The sequence below is a fragment of the Otolemur garnettii genome, unplaced genomic scaffold (assembly GCF_000181295.1).
Source record: "Otolemur garnettii isolate 467f Iridium unplaced genomic scaffold, OtoGar3 scaffold00162, whole genome shotgun sequence".
Lineage (NCBI taxonomy): Eukaryota > Metazoa > Chordata > Mammalia > Primates > Galagidae > Otolemur > Otolemur garnettii.
The window spans coordinates 3,602,717-3,623,669 of record NW_003852557.1 but is presented as its reverse complement, the minus strand read 5'-3'; the positions used below and the strand labels follow the sequence as shown (position 1 = coordinate 3,623,669).

At 36.0% G+C, this 20,953-nt stretch overlaps 1 protein-coding gene across 3 annotated transcripts in view; it reads right to left on the bottom strand.

Annotated features, from left to right (window-relative positions):
• STXBP4 (syntaxin binding protein 4) overlaps nucleotides 1-20,953 on the bottom strand; it is a 144,729-nt gene that overhangs the window by 107,660 nt on the left and 16,116 nt on the right. For 2 of the 3 annotated variants that reach the window (XM_003800024.2, XM_023519221.1), the window contains exons 6-9: nucleotides 17,172-17,266; nucleotides 10,625-10,721; nucleotides 7,592-7,683; nucleotides 704-793 (exon numbers count right to left, since the gene is read on the bottom strand). In XM_003800024.2, the coding sequence (XP_003800072.1) occupies nucleotides 704-793; nucleotides 7,592-7,683; nucleotides 10,625-10,721; nucleotides 17,172-17,266 (374 nt within the window). The remainder of the gene's footprint in view (nucleotides 1-703; nucleotides 794-7,591; nucleotides 7,684-10,624; nucleotides 10,722-17,171; nucleotides 17,267-20,953) is intronic. The other variant, XM_023519220.1, reaches the window with a different exon arrangement.

The window sequence follows — 20,953 nt, the reverse complement described above, 5'->3', positions numbered from 1 at the left end:
ATTCTTTTTGCTGTAAATATTTTAATGAAATTTTATTCCATAAAAATTAAATAGAATTTCACTTGTTTGATGCACTAATTTAAAAATACATATTCCTATGGTGACTTAATGGTAAGTAGTTGCGTTGGTTTTCTTGAAGACTTGGAAAATAGTAACTGCTTTCTGTAAAAACTAGAGTGTAATTTAAATGTAATATTCTATTAAAAACAGAACGAAACTATATAGAAGAAATCAAACTGTTACAGTATATTTGAAATATATGTGCTTTTTTCTCCCTTAAATCACACTGCCTTAATTCCAAATTGTCTGAGCAAACCATTATGCCCAGTAAGCACAGAAAAAGATTCACTTCCCCAAACTCACAGGATCCCAAACTGTCATAGCTTGCTTGTTGGCCCCTCCTCTAATTCTGCCCTGGCCTCCAATGTGAGACAAAAACAGGGGCAAGGAGCAGCCTGATCAAAAGGCATGAGCAAAGAAGTGGTTCACACGGATTCTTACGTGGATATTGTTAATATCAGTAAGCACATGAACTAAAAATTAATTCTCTGGAGGCCAACTGAAGAGAGAATCTGATTCTAACCAGTTGATAGTAATACTCTTTCACTGAAAAATAAAACTGACCCCTAATACTTCAGAATCTAACACAGGAGTATTTTCTTTTTTTCTAAAGAAAACAGAAGAACACTAAATTGGACGCTACCTTAAGTACGCTCACTTCTTTCAAGGCATCGTTTCTTTCACGCGTAAGCCTTCCTATTTCATCGGCTTCTAAAGAATCACAGGGAAGAAGCTGTCAATATTAAAACATAGAAGTTATACGTTAGATGCTAACTGTGAGCACGGACATGAACATTCCTTCCGACTAAGCTTAGGCTTTTGCGTTCTAATAACAAAATTCAGTTTCTAACTTGACAGTCATTTGATTAGATAAAAGGGAATATTAAAGTAATATGGGGCGATGTCATTACTTTAAGCTTAACCTTACACGGTTGTTACTTACACGTATAACAGAATTTAGGTGATCAGAAGGTATACTGACTCTGTTGGCACCTTCGTACCTCTCACTTTAACAGTATAATTTTCCTTAAAGGTCTGAATTCTAACATTGTGTTTATAACGTCAAAAAGACGTTAGGAGTTATCGACATAAATTATTCCCTAACGACATTCATTTCAAGAGCATGGTATCTAAAGTTAACAAAATGCTGTACATTATCTATCAGGATGGCTCCCAGGAGCCCAGTATATTTATCAATTATGTATATGGTTTTAACTAAATGAAAAGGAAGGCAAACACCAAATGGCTTTACAATATTCCTGCCCAGAAACTGTGGGTTGACGATGATGTTAATAATTCATACGAATGTGAATAACAACCCAAACTAGAAGACACGACAATTTCTCTTATGTTGACCATGATCTTTCTGAGAGTCAGTTACAGGGTAAAAACTATGAAAATCCAATCAGTGATACAGTCCAAGTCTAATTATAGCCATCTTCTATGTGGAAGGTACAAAAAAGCCAAAAACAAGTACAGAAATATAGTTTAAAGGATTAAGTGCAGAAAGCGACTGCATATAAGTATGGGCTTAAAGCAGAGCCTTTTAGATAGGATAGATGAGCAGAGAGTAGGAAAAGACAATAAGAATAATTAATATCAACCATTCGTTGTGAACTTACTATATGCAGATGCGTTGCTAAGGATTGTATATGTTCAATATTACGACTTTATATATATTAAAAAAAACCATCTCCATTTCATGAATGAGCAAATGAGCTCAGAAAAGTTAGTAACTTGTCTAAGGTTTCACAACTAATAAATGCCCATTCCAAGATTCCCACAGAGGTCCGACATCATAGTCTGTGATTTTTACTAAGTATTCAACACAAATTGTGGTGGAATGGGTATGATACTTAGATTTGCTTTCCAAATCCTAGAATAACAAAGGTAGGAGATATTCTTAAAGTTTGGGAACAAGGGAAGAAATTTTTTCCCTGAATATTACTGGATTCCCTTTCCCTCCCCCATTAGCTTTTGGGTATCTGTGCCCATTGTCTATAATTTATACCATTTTATATTCTTTATCTGTCTCTGCTACTCCAACCTTTCAGACGTATTCAGCTCACATGGTCATAACAATTCCTTCCATACTGTTTCAGTTTTGAACACATTTTCAAATATAACAACGTTTCCCAACTTGTATTTCAAAGGATATTAACTGGTTTTATATGGAAGCAAAACTGGGTGGTAGTGATGGTGATATTGATATAGGATTTAGAAAAAATTAACCACCTTTCCTACACGGCTTCCAACAGCTTTAATATGCGAATGAGGATCTGAATTTCCAAAAAGCAAGTATAACTTAATAATTTGTCACATTTCCTCAGTAATTAAAGCATAACACACACCCTAGCCCCCGTACCCTGCTGCCTTTGTTTATTTTTTTGGGTTTGAACTCATAAAAAACTAAGCTTTGCAAAAGCACAATTTGGGAAACACCACTACTCAACATTCGCATAAGCCCATTCTATTTTAAACTAAGAAGTGAAATATACAGGATTCAAAAATTTTAGTACAATTTTAGGTAACAGAGCTGTAACAATTTATTAAGAGAATTTATGGATTGGGATTTTAGGGATGTGACCTTAAGCCTTTGAGCTTAACATCATGGAGATAAATCACACCAAAAAGAATCTCGGGTATCATTTTGAGAGGTACTAAATTGAATAGTCATAGAACAAACCAGACCTTTTCATATATAATCCTACTGTTGTTTTGGACTAAGCAGCAGAAACCCGAAGCCAGAGAATTGGCCATGGAAGTTACTTGTGAATTCTTTGAAGAGCCTCTTTGTGCTCACTGTTAATAGTTCTATTCAAATACATTATCAACTATGCAAGCAGCAAATGGAAAATCCTTGCTATTTAACCCCAATGCTGGACAGATGCCTGTTTTCAACTTTCTACATCCTTTTTCTGTCTGGCTCTTACAGTATTATTGGTGATCCTGGGGCCCCCTGACCTCTGTGTCACCAGGTCAATGACACTGTAAATAATTTACACTCTCCTTTCTACAGCGTTCCGGGGACCAGTTCCAAGAGAGTGGTCGCCGCACTGTGTTGACGAGGTGTGACCTCTCCTCTCCCTTCACTCTTTCTCCACCGTCGTGATTTTAAGTTAGTTGGCTTGTATCAATTTTGAAGAGCTACCATCCCATTGACCCCATTCCCTAACCTCAATTCAACGTAAACAAACAGTAACTTCTGATTCAATCCACCTTTATTAAACCTTCTCTTAGAGACCCAGTCACACCTCCTTTCCTTATAAAATTGTGTGAGACTGTACCACCCTAGTCACCCGAACTTTCTGCATATCCCCTTCTTATCCCTTCCATGCTCCTGCTCACTCCTTTCACTTCTTCAGATCTGGTCTGCATATCTTTTCTATCCCCACATTTCTATGATTACTTGTGATTTCACCAATAAAGCTGCTATTGGACAAAGTAAATGCCCCCCCCCCTTTTTCTTAACCTCTTTCTTACATGCGTCACTGCTCAAGTCGTTTTTCCTTAAGACTTTCTCTTCTTTAGGTCACGAGAACCGACTACCTCACCTCCCCATTCTGGACATTTATGCCGTTTCCACTGACTTGCTTTCATTTCTACTTCGTAAATGGAAGGAAGGGGAGTGGGACATTCTCCACAGTCCTCCCTCCCAAATTTCTCTACAAGCTCTGAGTGATCACATTCACTGCTATGCTTCAACTGTCATGCCCTAAATTACCCCCCAATTCCTCTCGTGGTGTCTAGCTCCTCATTCCAAGGCCTTTGGTTATTTATACCTGTTAGCGCCTTAAACATACTTTCTCTAAAACATAACCTATCGTTTTCCCTGCCTTGAAAAAGACTTTCTCCCTATTTCCTTATTTCTACTTGGTATAATACCATCATATTCTTAATTATACTAATCAAAACTTTGGAGTCATTTTAATTCATTGCTCTCCCTTGATTCTCACAGCCAACTGGTGAGCAAGTCGTATTGATGACATACTTCTTGTTGTTATTTTTGGTAAATATCCAGTATCTGTTATTCTTCTTCTCCTCCCCACCCTCACTACAGTTTAGTGCTTTATTATCCTATATTTGGATTCTTCCCATCATGCTCTGTCTAGACTATCACCAGTTTCACCCCCGACACCTAAGATTATTCTAATATATCACTTTTATCATTTCATTTTCTCCGTAATAGCTTCTCACTTACTACTGAGTAAAGTAAAAATTTTAAATTTAATATTTACCCTTTATATATAAATATATAAATGAGAAATATGATTTATATCATGAGTATAAGCAAAACATTACTGAATCTTTCCACATTCAATTCGCTTTGAAATTTTCCATTCTACTCTCTTTCATTTGTTAAAGTGGTGGCTGCAAATGTGCTGAATATTGATTTAATAAGAACCCATTGTGAAAAGTCTACTTCAGGGAATTCACAGTAGTTCTCTAATTTTAAGATAATCCATTCATGATACGGTACTTGACCAGTCTGGTCATATTACAGTAGTATGATGGACTATATTATGCTTAGAGTACTGCTAAGTGTGGGTTCCAGCCTTGCCTTCTCTGTGTACCATCTGCGTCAGCATCAAGTGTAGTACTGTGTGAATTTTTTATTACGGCAATGATGATTAGACTTATAGTAAGATAGTTATATTTTTGATTCTAAAATAAATGTCATATTCTTCTAGACCCTAAAGTTCTTTATCAAGTGAACAAAGCTAGGACTGATTTATATTGACTTAGCAATTTCTACTTTAAAGATAGCATCTCAAGAAATCTTACGAGTCAGACAAAATAATGAGCATGAGAAGCTCGTAACACAGGAGCACATATTTTATAACTCTTTTCATTACAAAGTTCAAGAGCAGCCAAACGGGGGTCAAAATACTGGTTCTAATGGGAAGCTAGAAGTGGAGGATGACAGGGAAGTTAGCAAGAGGGAGCCTTTTGAGTGGTGCAATATGTAAGAGAAATTTTGTACTTCCTTGCATGTGTGTTATAGTTCAGTGAAAATAGTTTCTAAAACCCATCTTCATCAAACAAAAAACAGAAAGGAAGGAAGGGAAAAAAGAAAGGAACAAAGAAAGGAGGGAGGGACAGAGGGAAGAGAGAGAGAAAGAAAAGAAATAGAGAGAAGGGAAGAGAAGAGAAGAGAAGAGAAGAGAAGAGAAGAGAAGAGAAGAGAAGAGAAGAGAAGAGAAGAGAAGGGAAGGGAAGAGATGCATTCTTAACAGAACAATTATAAACCTGAGCCTGTTGTTTGTGAAACTGAGATAGCGGAGGGGGTAACCACAGTGGAATCTCCCTGCCCTCATCAACTGTCAGCATCCTCCCTACAGATCAATTGATATACTTCAGATGAGGCACGACACAACTTTTTAACTCAAAAAATTTGGGAATTATGCTACAGAGTATATGTTATTTTTGTGAGCCACTTGACAAGCTGTGATTTTTAGAGTGCTTTTCAAACTGTGGTATATTACCCGTTAGTAAGTTATGAAACCAAATTTTTAATGAAATAGAATTGAGTAATAAGTAAGAATGCAACGCACATAAAAAAATAGTACTGCTTTGAGAGACTTTTGTTTCAGCTACATGTTAAAGTGTGGTGAAAAAGAAAACTTTTATAAACAATGTAATGGCAACTGCACATTTTGATCTAGAGGCACACATAGAAAATTGTCGGCATGCAGAACATTTTGCACAAATGCCATTAGCGTTGTGCTTTGCTATCACAGTATTACAGGTTGAGCACATTGTTATCTGCCCTAAAATCATCCTGGTAAGAAGGAAGTAAATTACTAATTTGGAGCATGACTGTCTTCTTTGCAGCTGCTAAAAAAGCTTTGCACGCTCACACAAAGCACTCTGAATTCCCCAGTTCTTTGGCATATTATAAGCCGCTTAACTATCTTTCCCTTTTCCTGTCAAAAATGGGTATGACAGCTTTGAGAACTGTTTGGTAGTAGAAACCAAAGTGCTCTGTCATCAACATTAGGTAGATAAATACCTAACACCTGAATAACTAGATGAAAACTGTCCTTACACTTTAGTTCTCATTTAATAAACGCCACCGAATTAGTTCTGCTAAACCAGTACCTCCATTCTTGGAGAACTGGGTACTCGCAGAACTCAGAGTTGCAGAACTGCAATGGGCAACATGCTTAGCAGTAAAAGAGATTGCTTAGTAAATAGAACGAAGGGATTTGAAACATTAGAAAAGTGATACAAGTGAGAAGAGCCTTATTTTGTCTAATAAATTAATCATACACCTTTACACTATATTTCTGGAATTATGTAATTAGTAATAAATAGTATTCAAAACTTTTGTCAATAAGGCATATCACTTGAAAACAGCAGGGCTTTAAATATAACCATGAAATAACAATGTGATTTTGATTCTTACACATGAACTAGAAGAAAAAGTTATTGAAAATATGCAACACCTTTATTCCCTCCCTTGAGTTTAAGAGTTTCTAGCAACATTCCAGGCACTTGACTGAACGTAGTATTTATTTAACATATATTTAAAGACAAAAACAAGAATAAAAATAAGAAAATAAATGTCAGCTTGTAAGAATATTAGCAATTCAGAAAAGGTTTTATTAGAACAAAAAAATATGGAAGATTTTTTGGAAAATGAAAAGCAGATAGCTACAACAAGGTTGAAAGATATAAGATGAGTATCAGCCATATTTTTATATAAAACAATAACCGGAAAATAAATCTCAAATTTTAGAATGACACCATTTATTATAATGGGAACAAAACATGTAAGGTAACTAGATTAATTAAATAAAGCCTGTTCTGGGAAAAATATGTAAAAGGTAATGAATGATATCAAAGAAGATATTAAATAAGTGAGAAGCCAAACTGTGTTCACAGATGGGAAGATTTTAATTGTAAAAAGATGTTGATTCTTCTGAAAATAATCTATAGATTGAATAGAGTCAGATTTTTAGTAGGACTCATAGGAACGCGGTAAGAGCAAGGGTTAGCCAAAGCAATATTTAAAAAGGACAGTGAGGGGATGGGGGCCTGGGGAGATGTTGCTCAAAGGACACAAAATTCTAGCTAGGTGAAAAAAAATCTAATAGATTTATTATACAACATGGTGACTATAGTTAATAATAATGCCTTATATTTTAAAAATTGCTAAGAGAGTAGATTTTAAGTGTTCTCTCCATAAGAAAAGAAAAGTTATGTGAGGCAATGCATATGCATATGGGCACACACATCTAGTAATCTATCTGTCTCTCTAGTTATCACGTTATATGCTCGTATGTATCCTACCACACATCAAATTGTCAACAGTGTCAGACTTAGGGATGAAGAAAGAATGAGAGGCGAGTGACAGAGGAGGATGGACATCAAGATGAGCTTCTACTTTCGATTTTAAATTAACCTGTATTTTACATATTTATCTTAGAAACATGTACTATTTGTGTAATCCAACAAAAAAGTGGGAAAAAAGCCTACATATACAACATGGACAAATCAAGGTCATCAAGATAGTTTTATACTCTACCTGTGACTCTAATGTGTTGGAGATTTCAGGTGCACCAACATTTACTTCATCCAACTGCAAGCAAAACAACTTTTTGGCAACGTGGACAAAATCTAAAATGGAACATACTTCAGTAAGAACACAGCATTTACCTTCCTCAAAATAAATCTTGCTTTTTTTCTATATGCAGTTGAAACTATGTGTTAGAACTAATGCTTCAAATTTAACTTACGAGTTATCTTAAAACCCTGTGACTGAAGTGACAGGTAAATTTAAGTTCAGATAAGAAGTATTGTAAGTGTTAAACTGATTCTAACTTCAGTCAACTCTGTTGAAACTAATAATTCAGTTATAATAATAAACATACAACAGACATATTCACCTCTCCAACTCTTGTATTATGAGTGGAGGCACCTTTTCCAATATATACGACAATATCATACTTATGGATTTTCTAGCTAGAAAAACCTGAGGTTTAATAATAATACCAGTAGCAGCTAATGTTTACGTAATAATAGTTCCTGTATGCCAGGCATGGTGGTTAGCAATTTCACACACACAACAATTGTCTTGGGATCTCTTATTCTCTTCATTTTGCAGATGAAAAAGTTGGGGTTAAGACTGGTTAACTCTCTTAAACTGTTGAAGGCCACTTGGCAAATAAGTTGCACAGCAGTCCATCAACCTTCTCAGACACAAGAGTGACCTATTCATCTATGTATCCTCAAATATTTTTCATTTTGGCCATTACATTTTGAATTTCCAAGTATCTTTTTAAATGTTCTCTATTTCTATATTACAATATCCTTCTTTAATTTTATAAATTCATTATCTCCCCTTATCTTTTCTTTTTTCTCTTGCTGTGTCAGTAAGGCTGGAGTGCAGTGGCCAGAACAGAATTCGCTGGAGCCTCGAACTCTCAGACTCAAGAGATTTCTCTTGCCTCAGCCTCCTGAGTAGCTAGGACCACAGGCGCCCAGCCCTCTTTTCAAGGATATGAATGATACAGTAGTTTACAGGAAGTTCTCCTCTGCTCCTCATTATTTATCTTTTTTTCTGAGTTCCTTTTTTCTGTGTGTCTGATCATTTGGGCTCTCTATTTATGTTAGAGGATTTCTTCAAATGACTGGTGACCTGGTGACCCTTGGCTCCTTGGTTATGAGTTCAGATTGAAGAATCAGGCACTAAAACAATGGATTGGAAATTTTCTGTGTATAATTTCTCAAATGGCAGGTTCCACTACAGGGGACATTTTTTGGGGGGCTTCTTCAGAGAGAATCCTGCAATCTCCTGCCTATAGTTCTACCAAGGCTGCCAATCTCCCTGAGCAAACTGGGCATGCGCGGGTGAGTCATGACTCAACACACGCTCCCCTGCTGCTGGCAACTGTAGGTCCAGGACCTCTCTAGTATCTCAGGGAATATACTTTTCCCCTGGAGGTATAAAGGAAAGGTAATTGCTGGACTGATGGAGGAGGAGCAGGGAAGAGCATAGTATTCCTTTTATAAAGATTTCTAATAACCCAGTTTAAAGGCTCTGCCTAAACCCAGTCTTCAGAAGTACCCGGGGCTTTCAATTACTAAACCTTTTCACAGTAAAATCAGCTCCTTCCTCATGGTGATTTCTCTTTGTTTAGACACTCTGACTTTCCCTGCCAGAGCTCACTAATTCATTCCTTACTCTGCACACATTTTCTGTCCTTAGAGTGCTTTTAGTTAAACGTGTATGTTTGTTTCTTGTTCTCATCTTTTGGGGGGATAATTTTCAAGAGGAGACGGAATGAAAAATATCTTTTTGTCATCACTTCAAAACCAAAAGATTAATTTTCTTTTTTTTTTAAAGCAATTAAAAATGCTTTAAAAATGATATAATACCAGATCTGCTATATAAGCAAAAAATAAATGCTTAATCATGTCAAGAAGACAAAAAAACTATTTATTAAAACATTGCCAGCAGCAGAACCAATAAATATGTAAAATCTCTCTGGAAGGCAATTTGTCAATATGTATCGAAAGTCCAAACCATGTATAGGAATTTATTCTAAGAAAAAGAATAAAAATAGCTATATTCACAATGATGATAAATATAGATTTATAATAGCAGCTGATGAGAAACCATTACAATTTCCTAGAGCAGAAAGGCTTAATTAATGCCACAGCATGACAACTAAGTGGTACACTGTGTTATCTTTAATATAAATACAGTTGCCCCTTGAACAACATGGGCTTGAACTGCATGGGTTCACTAATAGGTAATTTTTTTTTTTTTTAACAAAAAGCAAATTGAAGATAAAGTATGTGCAGGCTGTAAAACTCCTTTACACAGAGTTTGATGTAAATACCTGGTGCGCCAACTTTCCCTATAGGCAGATTCCATAGGGTGGTGACTCGAGAATGCTGGGGTTTGGGTAAACTCAGGAGGTACTGGGACCAATTCCCAGCATATACTGAGGAACAACTAATTACATAACATTTAAAAAATATTTATTGGGTGGTGCCTGTGGCTCAAAGGAGTAGGGCGCCGGCCCCATATGCTGGAGGTGGTGGGTTCAAACCTAGCCCCAGCCAAACAACAACAACAAAACCCCGCAAAAATAAAAAATATATATTTATCATACTGGCTAGCATTAGAATTGTGAAATTAGGACTTTTACCAGGTTGGACAATTAAGTTTGCAAATTCATCCTAGAAAAAGGGCTACATATCTCACTGCTAAATATCTCTATGGTCACCAGATAGCCAAGGGGAGTACTTGTATATCTTGTACTGTTTCTTCTGTTATTTCTAAAGCAATGTTTATGCAGTAAATAACAAAAAGAATATGATAGAATGATATTTTAGAGATGAAAGGTTTTCATGAAATTTTGGGGGCTGACACAGCTAGCCAAGTAACACTAGCTGAATTTTTAAGCGTACTGATGAAGGAATCTGAAATAGATGTGGCTTTACTTTTCATTCTCTCCTTGCAAAGAACAAGCACTTTTAATAAAAATGGGTCGCAGTAACTCTTTGACCACATTTCTGTGATGACACAATAGGATGAACATAATATTACCTCCAAAAGACACCGTCCCATCTGAGTCTGATCGTACTTGCTGTCTCAGGGCTTGGTGTTGTTCCTCTGTGGGCTGAATACCAAGATAATTCAGAGCCTGGAAGGAAAATGACTCAGATAAAAAGTAATTTTTCCAATCTCAGAAGAATAAAACTTTTCGTTACAACTTTATTTTACTTTACTCTGTGAAAATAGTATCAGGAACAGTGACCAGAATTAGATGCCCAAAGAAAGTCTGCTGACGATTTATGGACTAACTGCCTATAAAAGATTAGCTTCTTGATTCCACCACCACCTCAATTTTTTTTTTCAAGACTAGCACTTTGGGTATGCCAAATTAATAACCATAGCTCTGGAATTAAAAAAAATCGAAGTATTTCTTAGTTTGCAAGATTTGGCAGAAGAAAAATAGCAAGAGACTCCTATTAAAAGAGATTTATGGCCGGGCATAGTGGCTCAGGCCTGTAATCCCAGCATTTAAGGGTTCAACTTGAGCAAGAGCGAGACCCTGTTTCTAAAAATAACCGGGTGTTGTGGCAGGTGCATGGCATCGCAGCTACTTGGGAGGCTGAGGCAAAGAGGATCACGTAAGCCCAGGAGTTTGAGGTTTCTATGAGGTATGATGCCACAGCACTCTACTGAGGGTGACAAAGTAAGACTGTCTTCAAAAAAGAAAAAAAAAGAGAGATTTATAAGTAACACTGAAACAGGAATAACATGTGGTTAATATGTTGTCTTTGAGAGCAAAACGGAAGTTAATAGGGACTGGATTCTATATAAAATCTAATTTTAGGCTTGCTTAGGGGCTGGCTTACATAAATACTAAAGTAAAAAGCTTTCTCTGGCACTGGGTTTTCTCTTTTGTCTCTGATGGGAAAAGGCCTTCTTTTAGTATCCATAACTAATTAAAAAGTCAGCAACTCCTTGTTGTACCCCAATGTCCATTCTCTCCTTATTTTTTAATAACACAACCAACTATAATACAAATTTTACTTGAGTTCTCAGGATAGAAACAATAGAAACCAGAAGATATCGAAAAAATCGCTATAAGGATCTGAGATAACAATAACTGTCACCCTAGAATTATATGACCAGCAAAATTCTCTTTCAAGAAGGAGGGCAAAATATTTTCAGAAAAATAAAAAACTGAGAGTTTACTACCAATCAATCTATATATCCCAATGCAGTGGTCCCCAACCTTTACGGCATCAAGGACCAGTTTTATGGAAGACAGTTTTTCCATGAACAGCGATGGGGGTGGGGGAGGATGGTTTGTGGATGATTCAGATGCATTACATCTCCAGCTCACAGTGTGAGGCCTTAGGGATGTGGAACCTAGAGCTCTCACACATGTGGTGCATAGTAGGGTTCACACTCCTGTGAGAATCTAAAGATACCATTTATGTGACAGGAGGCAGAGCTTAGGAGGTGATGCGAATGATAGGGAGTGGCTGTAAATACAGATGAAGCTTCAGTTCCTAACAGGTCACAAACAGTACTAGGGAGTGGAGTCCATGGTACCAAAGGAAAATTTAAAGGGGGTAATTAGAGAAAAGGGAAAATCTCCAAAGGGTCGGACATACAAAATGAATTAATGAATTAAAAAAACAGCACATACAGGCAAATCTGAATTATCACTGATTGTACAGATAAGATTAATTCATAGTTTGTATGATTAAGCAAAGATAGCCTAAAACTAAAATGGTAGACAATTTTATAAGTATACAAGTTGGGAAGAAGGTGATTAGAGGTAAAGCACTGTAGGGCCTAGTTTGCTTAAAACAAATAAAGAGGGTGGCGCCTATGGTTCAGTGAGTAGGGTGCCAGCACCCTGTACTGAGGGTGGCGGGTTCAAACCTGGCCCCGGCCAAACTGCAACAAAAATAGCCAGGTGTTGTGGCGGGCGCCTGTGGTCCCAGCTACTAGGGAGGCTGAGGCAAGAGAATCGCCTAAGCCCAAGAGCTGGAAGTTGCTGTGAACTGTGATGCCATAGCATCCTACAGAGGGCAACAAAGTAAGCCTCTGTCTCTTAAAAAAAAAAAAACAAAAAAACTAAACAACAAATAAAAATTTTGATTAACTTTAGACTTTTAAGTTAAATATGCATGTTAAGATTTTAAGAAGATCACTAAAAGAATAACAAAAGAAGGCATAATTTCCAAAGTTGGAGGTGAAACAGTAAAATACAAAAATAACCAACCAAATAATCAAACATAATCAAACCAAAAGAATACAATAAAGAGGAGGGAAAAAAAGAGTGATTAAAAGGGAGAATTGAAAAAATAAAATGATTGAAATAAATCAAAATACATCATAACTAGAATAAATGGAAAGTATGTGGTATGGGAAGCACTCACTGGGAACTCTTAAATAAAATAGTGAGCAGGAAAATTGATGAAACTACGTTAGAAGCAATTTGCTAATTCAACAATTATTTTTTCAGCATATTCGATGAATGGAGTATTTTTCTGGGAAATGAAGACACAGAAGTAAAAATTTGGCCACACTTCAAGTAAAGTTGAACATAAAGTCTTTGATGCCACAATATTTTAGTAAATCAATTATTTTTAATAATGCATAGACATGAAAAACTCAAAATTTCCTCTCTTTGAGGGAGAAGGAGAGGTACATACAATCAAGAAGAAACCCTGGAGGGCGGCGCCTGTGGCTCAGTGAGTAGGGTGCCAGCCCCATATACGGAGGGTGGCAGGTTCAAACCTGGCCCCAGCCAAACTGCAACTAAAAAATAGCTTGTCATTGTGGCAGGCACCTGTAGTCCCAGCTACTTGGGAGGCTGAGGCAAGAGAATTGCCTAAGCCCAGGAGCTGGAGGTTGCTGTGAGCTGTGATGCCAGCGTACTCTATTGAGGGTGATAGAGTGAGACTCTGTCTCTACCGGGGGTGGGGGAAGAAACCCTGGCAACATCAAAGGTTCTGACTCTTAAGCTGAGTGGTGGATACATTAATGTGTGTTTGTTTCATTATTCTTTAAACCGTACATACATTCTCATTGTATGATCGATATTTTCATATAAAGAAATAAAAAAATTCTATGAAAATTATGCAAATCTAGCACCTATCACAGAAGATACTCAATATATAATAATTTTATAATAAGTAATAATAATGCAATAACAATAACAATGCAAATAACTACAGTGTAAATTGATCTAGACTTGCTCAACTTAATAACAGGTGAAAGTTTTATTGAGAGTCAAATGTACCCTAGATGAATATAGCACACTGTGTTAGTGAGGGAAGAGCATCAATTTACATGGGAAGTAATTTATTTTTGATCAAAAAGTAGGTTCTAAGAATTTCTTAAATGACGAAGGTCATCTTTTAATCTAAAGTAAAAATACAGACTTGTTAATTATACAAATAAATGTCCTGCAGCTTTGCTGATGTCTGAATGATGAGCAAAACTGAAATCACTTACAATATTGGTCACACATCTTCCAAACCCAATACAAGAAGCACTTCATTAACTGTAACCAGACACTGGCTGTGTGACTGCTCACTACCATTTTCTTCAAAGGTTATAGAAATGGCGAGAGGTAAAAGTAAACACCTGCAAAACAGCATCTGTATCCTAAAGCATCTTCCACAGGTGCGAAAATTCAGATAGTGTAGAGGTACCATAGTTGGTCTTCAGCCAAGGAATAAACTGTACCCCTATTTGCTAAATTTACCATGTCTACTTGTAAGTTTAACATCAGGATCATATATATCACTCTAAATAAATAACTATGGTGAAATCACTTTAAAATATGTGTATGTGAAATTATTCTCAGAGTATTCATGGAAAGAAGGATTTATAAATCCATATTACAGACAAGAAATCAACCATAAACTAGTTCCGTATTAGAAATCACTTTCTAATATAGTATAAAACCATCTATGTAGACTAGTAAAACATAAAAGATTTCACAAAGATAATTACATATATATAAATAGACACACATATGTATATTTGTACTATGTCCATAAGTGTATGTATGAAATTGTCTGGACAAGTCATTTCCTTTATCAAATTCTACCCTCTCTGCCTTCCTTAAAAACTGTATGTAATAGGCTAATTAGTTAATAACTACATAATTAGTCAATAACCTTTCCTTGTGAAACCTTATTTATAACACCAGTTTTCTAGATTCTATATGTGATATATTTATAAAGGATAAAGAAAAAAATACATAGATTCATTTCATATTTCATTTTAAATACTTGATTGCATTGGCCTTACTTAATATTGAATAGGAATATATTAAAATATTATGGATAATGAAGTTGAATCTGTCTACAAAGCAGCACTTAAAATAGAAGGACCTACTTCAAATTGAAGTAATTTTGAGGTTATTACAGTAATATGTAACTATGAAAAAAGAGTATTAGGAAATAATTTGGGTCGATAGCAGCTAATGTAGATTTTAGAAAAAGAATTTAAATGAAATATGGTCTCACACTCTGAAAATGAAGAATGCTCTACTAAATAAAATCACTAAATATACCTTGAATAAGACTAGAGAAGCTCAATTAAAATAGAATTTAAGTTTCTCTGCTATAAAATTGCCATTTTAATTTTCTGCAACAATAATCAATTTCCTTGGGCTAAAGGGAGACCCAAAATTGGAATTCTACTTTAATAGTCAAGCAACTCATACCGCTCAGAATCAATACAAATTTAGAATTTTCATCTAAGAATATTAATCAGATTAAAAAATAATATCACATGCTAGAAAAATTGAAACCAACACAAGAACAAAGTCTGCCATGTCATGTATCTAGCTAGCTAATTTTCTGCTTATCCTGAGGAATGTTCAGAAATGTATGCTAAATCAACACTATTAAAGCATAATAATTATTAATTTTTAGTTGTGCAATAGATACTTTTTAAACCTCAAATACTTTATTTTAGAAAATGTTAATATTGACTGATTGTAGACCATGTCATTAACTAGTGCTTACATTTTTGCCACAAATAAAAAGAGAGCCCAGGTTAGCAAAAGATATGCAGGACTTTGAAAATACAAAGGCAACATCTCAAGTATCTAATTACTTAGAAAGTTTTGTTGAGCGCGAACCAGGTGTTTAAAGGGTAGGTAATGGAGGGTCTATGGGAAGACATTGATAAGACAAAACAAAAAGGGTGCCAAAGTGGTGGTACATGCTATCGATGTGTAAAAGAAAGCAATATAGGCAGTTAGCAAAGTCTAGCTGAAGAGATGGAGCTGAGCAACGGGAATCAGAACATGCTGCCTCAAATATGGCGCCTTGGCCTACTGAAAAGACAGCAGAGGCAGGAGGGTCTCTCCTTTCTCTCAACCCTTCTTGCTGGAACAGGTCATAAACCTTAGCTGACTTTCCCGTGTAAGCAGATTTAAGACCCTTAATCCAGAGCGGTCCTCCTACACCCTGGAAAGGAAATGTCTTCACTTCTTTCTGAGACAGAGATGCCAAACAGGCCTGGCATCTCCCCCTCAGTTGATTGCCACTAAATCACACCCTTTGTCCTCCAGTGACATTTCTACATAACTGACTATAAGGATACAGTTCCCCTGTTTCCTTACCTATTCATTTCTGAAGGCTCCCATATCACGTAAAACTTATATTAAACATATTTGTGTGTTCTTCTCTTCTTCATTTGACTCTTGTTCTAGGTGTCTCAGACAAAAAGTTAGTGATGGGCCAAAAGAACCTTTTCTCTCCCGGATGACTCAATTTGAACAATGAGTAATACTCAAATTGGCAATGGGCAAGGTAGTATTGCAAGACCAAGCAAAGACATGGGTATGGGAGTGAATGATTGGTGTGCTTCATTCTGGCTATGCCTTTTCATACTCTTCCTAAAACGCAAAAATATTTTAACCATGAAAACTGACAGGAAGGTAGAGATTGTGGACATATGGCGCCACATACGTTTCACATTAAAAAAGTAGTACTTTTTTTCCTGTAAGATCCCTAGTAACTGAATAGAAAAAGTTTTCAAGTGCTTCTCTACCTTTAAATTTTCTTTATCATCTTAAGTTTCTTTTACAAATAGAAAGTTTCAAGGTTTCACCCTCTGCAAGACTATCTTTTAGTGGCTTAGAGACTGCTACCATATTTTTATATGTAATGGGCCCCATATTACTATTTTGTTTTTTAGGATTTAGTTTCCCTTTATTTTTTCAAAAAAAATTGGAAACACAGCATTAGCTTATTGTACTCATTGCTAGTATCTAGAAAGCTGAACAAACTTTGTTATAATTTATTCCATGTTTCTTGATTCTAGATTGTAAAATATCGTATTTGTCTTACTCCCATAGAAGAGGAAACTGTTTTGAATGTCAAGTTAGCTACACAGGTTTTTTTCTATTTTGTTCTGTCTAACCATCAAGAGCTGACAAACTCACACATGAATTCAATAATTTATATCCAAAGTGCCTTTCATTTAACTGCTAATAAGTGACTTCAAGAAAGGAATGAGTGTAGTACTTTATCCTCTCAAAGAATGAAAATACTCCCTGTTGTTGTCTCATGGAAGAAAAACGAAAATTTAAAGGACTTACCATTTCCAGCTTCTCTGCCTTAACACGAACAGAGGGATTTAGGGAAACCTCCTCTTCCTGAGGTTCATAATTATCACTCCAGGCAGGAGCACCACCTAAGAGACAAAGGGTGCACATTAATTGGAAACTTAATTGGAATAGAAATTTTCATTTGACAGGATATATTCTAGGGTCCTGCTGTTTAACAATCATTCTGGCTAATCAGTTGGCAGGTTTTACCTTTGTTTTCATGATTTCTTTTTCTTTAAATCTAAAATTTATTCTATAAACCAGCTTCACTTAAGTCCTAAGATATAAAAAGAGTAGCCAATTGTATATGCATTGTAAAATCTCGCAGAGCTATTAACTTAAAAGACAAATATACATCCCACCCCTACTACCATCGTCACACGCCACCACTACTATCACCAAACTGCCTTTACAAAGATTAAAAATCTTTTTTGTTCAGAAAAAGTAAAATGCTATTGGATATTCAAAAGATCATGGTATTTCTTTGCCTTGCAAAGTAGTTTGGGGATGTGAATTCTGCAAGTACTCTGGAAAAACCCATCCATGCAAATCACTTCAAGTTTGCACACAAAGTATGATACACACTCTGAACTTCAAGCTAAAAATCCCGTTTCTTAATTTATGGACAGGTTGTAGTTCAAATAGTATAAATGAAGAGTTGAGGGTCATACATTTCTTGCCCGTTCTCCCACACCTTCTTAATATGCCCTGGGTTATTTAGATGAGCTTTTGTCCTTGCTTCATGAAGAGAAGGCAGGTGCTAGAAAGGACTAGACCTTGAAAAATTAGGTGTTTCAATAAAATGTCAAAGTTTGTAAGACAAATTCATATAATTCACGTTGAGCCTTACTATCTAAATTTCCACTAATCTAAATAGACTTTTAAATGGTATTTTACTAGTTCTACATAAGAAACAAGAGGAAGGAGAGGAACTTTTTAAAATGTCACATCTTTATGCAGTGTTTTAATTTTTTTTTTAATTTCTCAGAGCATCTGTCTCTAAGTACAAAATGATTTGCATTCTCTTAAGAACATAAGAAGTGTATATGAAAATAAATAGTCTTCCTCTAAACTTTTAACACATCCTTAACACTCTATGTAAAATCTTTAATATAGCATATATAGGTGTCAAGATCATAAAAAAATAGTTACTGACTTTTAGCTTCAAATAGAATTAAAACTTCAGGATGAATGATTACAGAATAATAGAATTTTTACAGTTCTGATCAAAGCAAGTCTCCTTTGCTATCATGATACCTAATTGTTGGCTATGGAATAAAAGAATACTCTCTCTCTCTCTCTCCACACACATACTTTTTTCTCTCTTTCTTAAGAGGAATTTTGTGCCAAACTGAAGTGTGACATAAAAGACCAGCATGGAGTAGAATGGTAAGAATGGTATGAAAGGCTCGGTGCCCGTGGCACAGTGGTTATGGCACCAGCCACATACACCGGGGCTGGTGGGTTCAAACCCAGCCTGGGCTTGCTAAACAACAATGATAATAACTGCAACAAAAAATAGCTGGGTGTTGTGCGGGGTGCCTATAGTCCCTGCTACTTGGGAGGCTGAGGCAAGAGAATTGCTTAAGTCCAAGAAGTTTGAGGTTGCTGTGAGCTGTGATGCCACGGTACTCTACTGAGGGCAACATAGGTCAGACTCTGTCTCAAAAAAAAAAGGAATAGTATGAAAGGCCAAACAACAGATAAACCAAACTTTATTTTTCATCTTTTAAGGATTGGACATATGAGGCTTGACAATGACTTCCAGGTTGGTGATGGATCAGCAACCCTAGGGAGACCCAAGCTGATCTCCTTATGGTCTCAGATAAAGACCAACTATGGGCTTGATTACTCATTTCAAGTCTTGGTGTGTAGAAAGGTTGCAGAGAGCATGAGAGGAAGGGGGGGAGAGAGGACAATGTGAAGGAGAGACAGAGACTCACACAACATCCACACATACTGACACATACACTCTTATTTTCCTACATCTAACTATATATATATATGTGTATTTTTTTTTTTATTAAATCATAGCTGTGTACATTAGTGCAATCATTGGGTACCATGTGTTGGTTTTATATACAATTTGAAATATTTTCATCAAACTGATTAACATAGCTTTCACGGCATTTTCTTAGATATTATGTTAAAACATTTATATTCTACACCTAGTAAATTTCACATGTACCCTTGTAAATTGCACCGTAGGTGTGGTCCCACCAATTACTTTCCCTCCACCCATCCTCCCCCCTCCCCTCCTCTCCCTATCTCCTTTCCCCTTCTTCTTGGGCTATCATTGGGTTATAGCTTTCATAAGAAAGCTATAAATTGGTTTCATAGTAAGACTGAGTACATTGGATACTTTTTCTTCCATTCTTGAGATACTTTGCTAAGAAGAATATGTTCCAGCTCCATCCATGTAAACATGTAAGAGGTAAAGTCTCCATCTTTCTTTAAGGCTGCATAATATTCCATGGTGTACATATACTATAAGTTATTGATCCATTCATGGGTTGATGGGCACTTGGGCTTCTTCCATGACTTAGCAATTATGAATTGGGCTGCAATAAACATTTTGGTACATATATCTTTGTTATAATATGATTTTTGGTCTTCTGGATAGTAGTAGAGGAATTGTAGGATTGAATGGCAGGCCTATTTTTAGATCCCTAAGTGTTCTCCAAACATCTTTCCAAAAGGAACATATTAGTTTGCATTCCCACCAGAAATGCCTACATCTAACTATGAAATGCTGCTATATTAAACTGTGGACATACCAGATTATATCTTATTTATGCTAACTTCCAGCCAGATGGTAAACTGCTTATTTTACAAATATAAGCTCATAAATCTTCACAATAACTATAATATAATAGATGCTATTATTCCCATCTCAAGGATTAAAAGACTGAGGCCAAAAGAGTAAAGTAATTAGTCCAAGGCCACATAGCTAGTACATGGTAATGCTAGAATTCTAATCTCTCGTGATTCCAGAAACCAATGTGTCAATGTCTTTTATCATGTTTGCTCATCTATAAAGTAGGGAGAATAAAACAGATTGCCTCATAGGAGTTGTAAAGGTAAAATTATAAAACCATAAAAAAACTACTATGAAAACTATAAAGTATTATTCATATTAACACAGAGACACGGTATTAATAGATTTTTTTCAAAAACTCCCTTTATAAGCAACATTAATAGATTTAATATAAAATTATACTAACCCCATTTAACTATATACAATCAAAACCTTGTTTTCATCTACCAACTTTCTGCTAAACCTTTACTTTTGAGTTCAAACTTTAAGAGGGTCTGTACATACATAAAACATGCTTTACTAATTCAGAGCAGCTTGACCTGAAAAGCCCCCTGTACACAGTTTTCTTCATTTACTTATGACATCTCTCTATCACAGCTCAACGCCTGGCTCATTATTCTCTTGGAGTGCCTAGGAGAAGGGGAGGAATGTTTTACAAGGGAAGGATCAATACCAATTGATTAACATCATGAACCCTGGATGGGTATTTTTTTTCCCCACCACTGCTTTGTTTCAGTTTCAAAAGACTTGATAGGGAAGAATTAAGGCTAATATTAAAGAGGGTATTTCTTTTTTTTGTTTTTAATGGGGGGGAAGGGTTTTTTTTTTTTAAGAGACAGTCTCACATTATCACCCTTGGTAGAGTGCTGTGGAGTCACAGCTCACAGCAACCTCCAACTCCTGGGCTTAGGCAATTCTCTTGCCTCAGCCTCCTGAGTAGCTGGGACTACAGGTG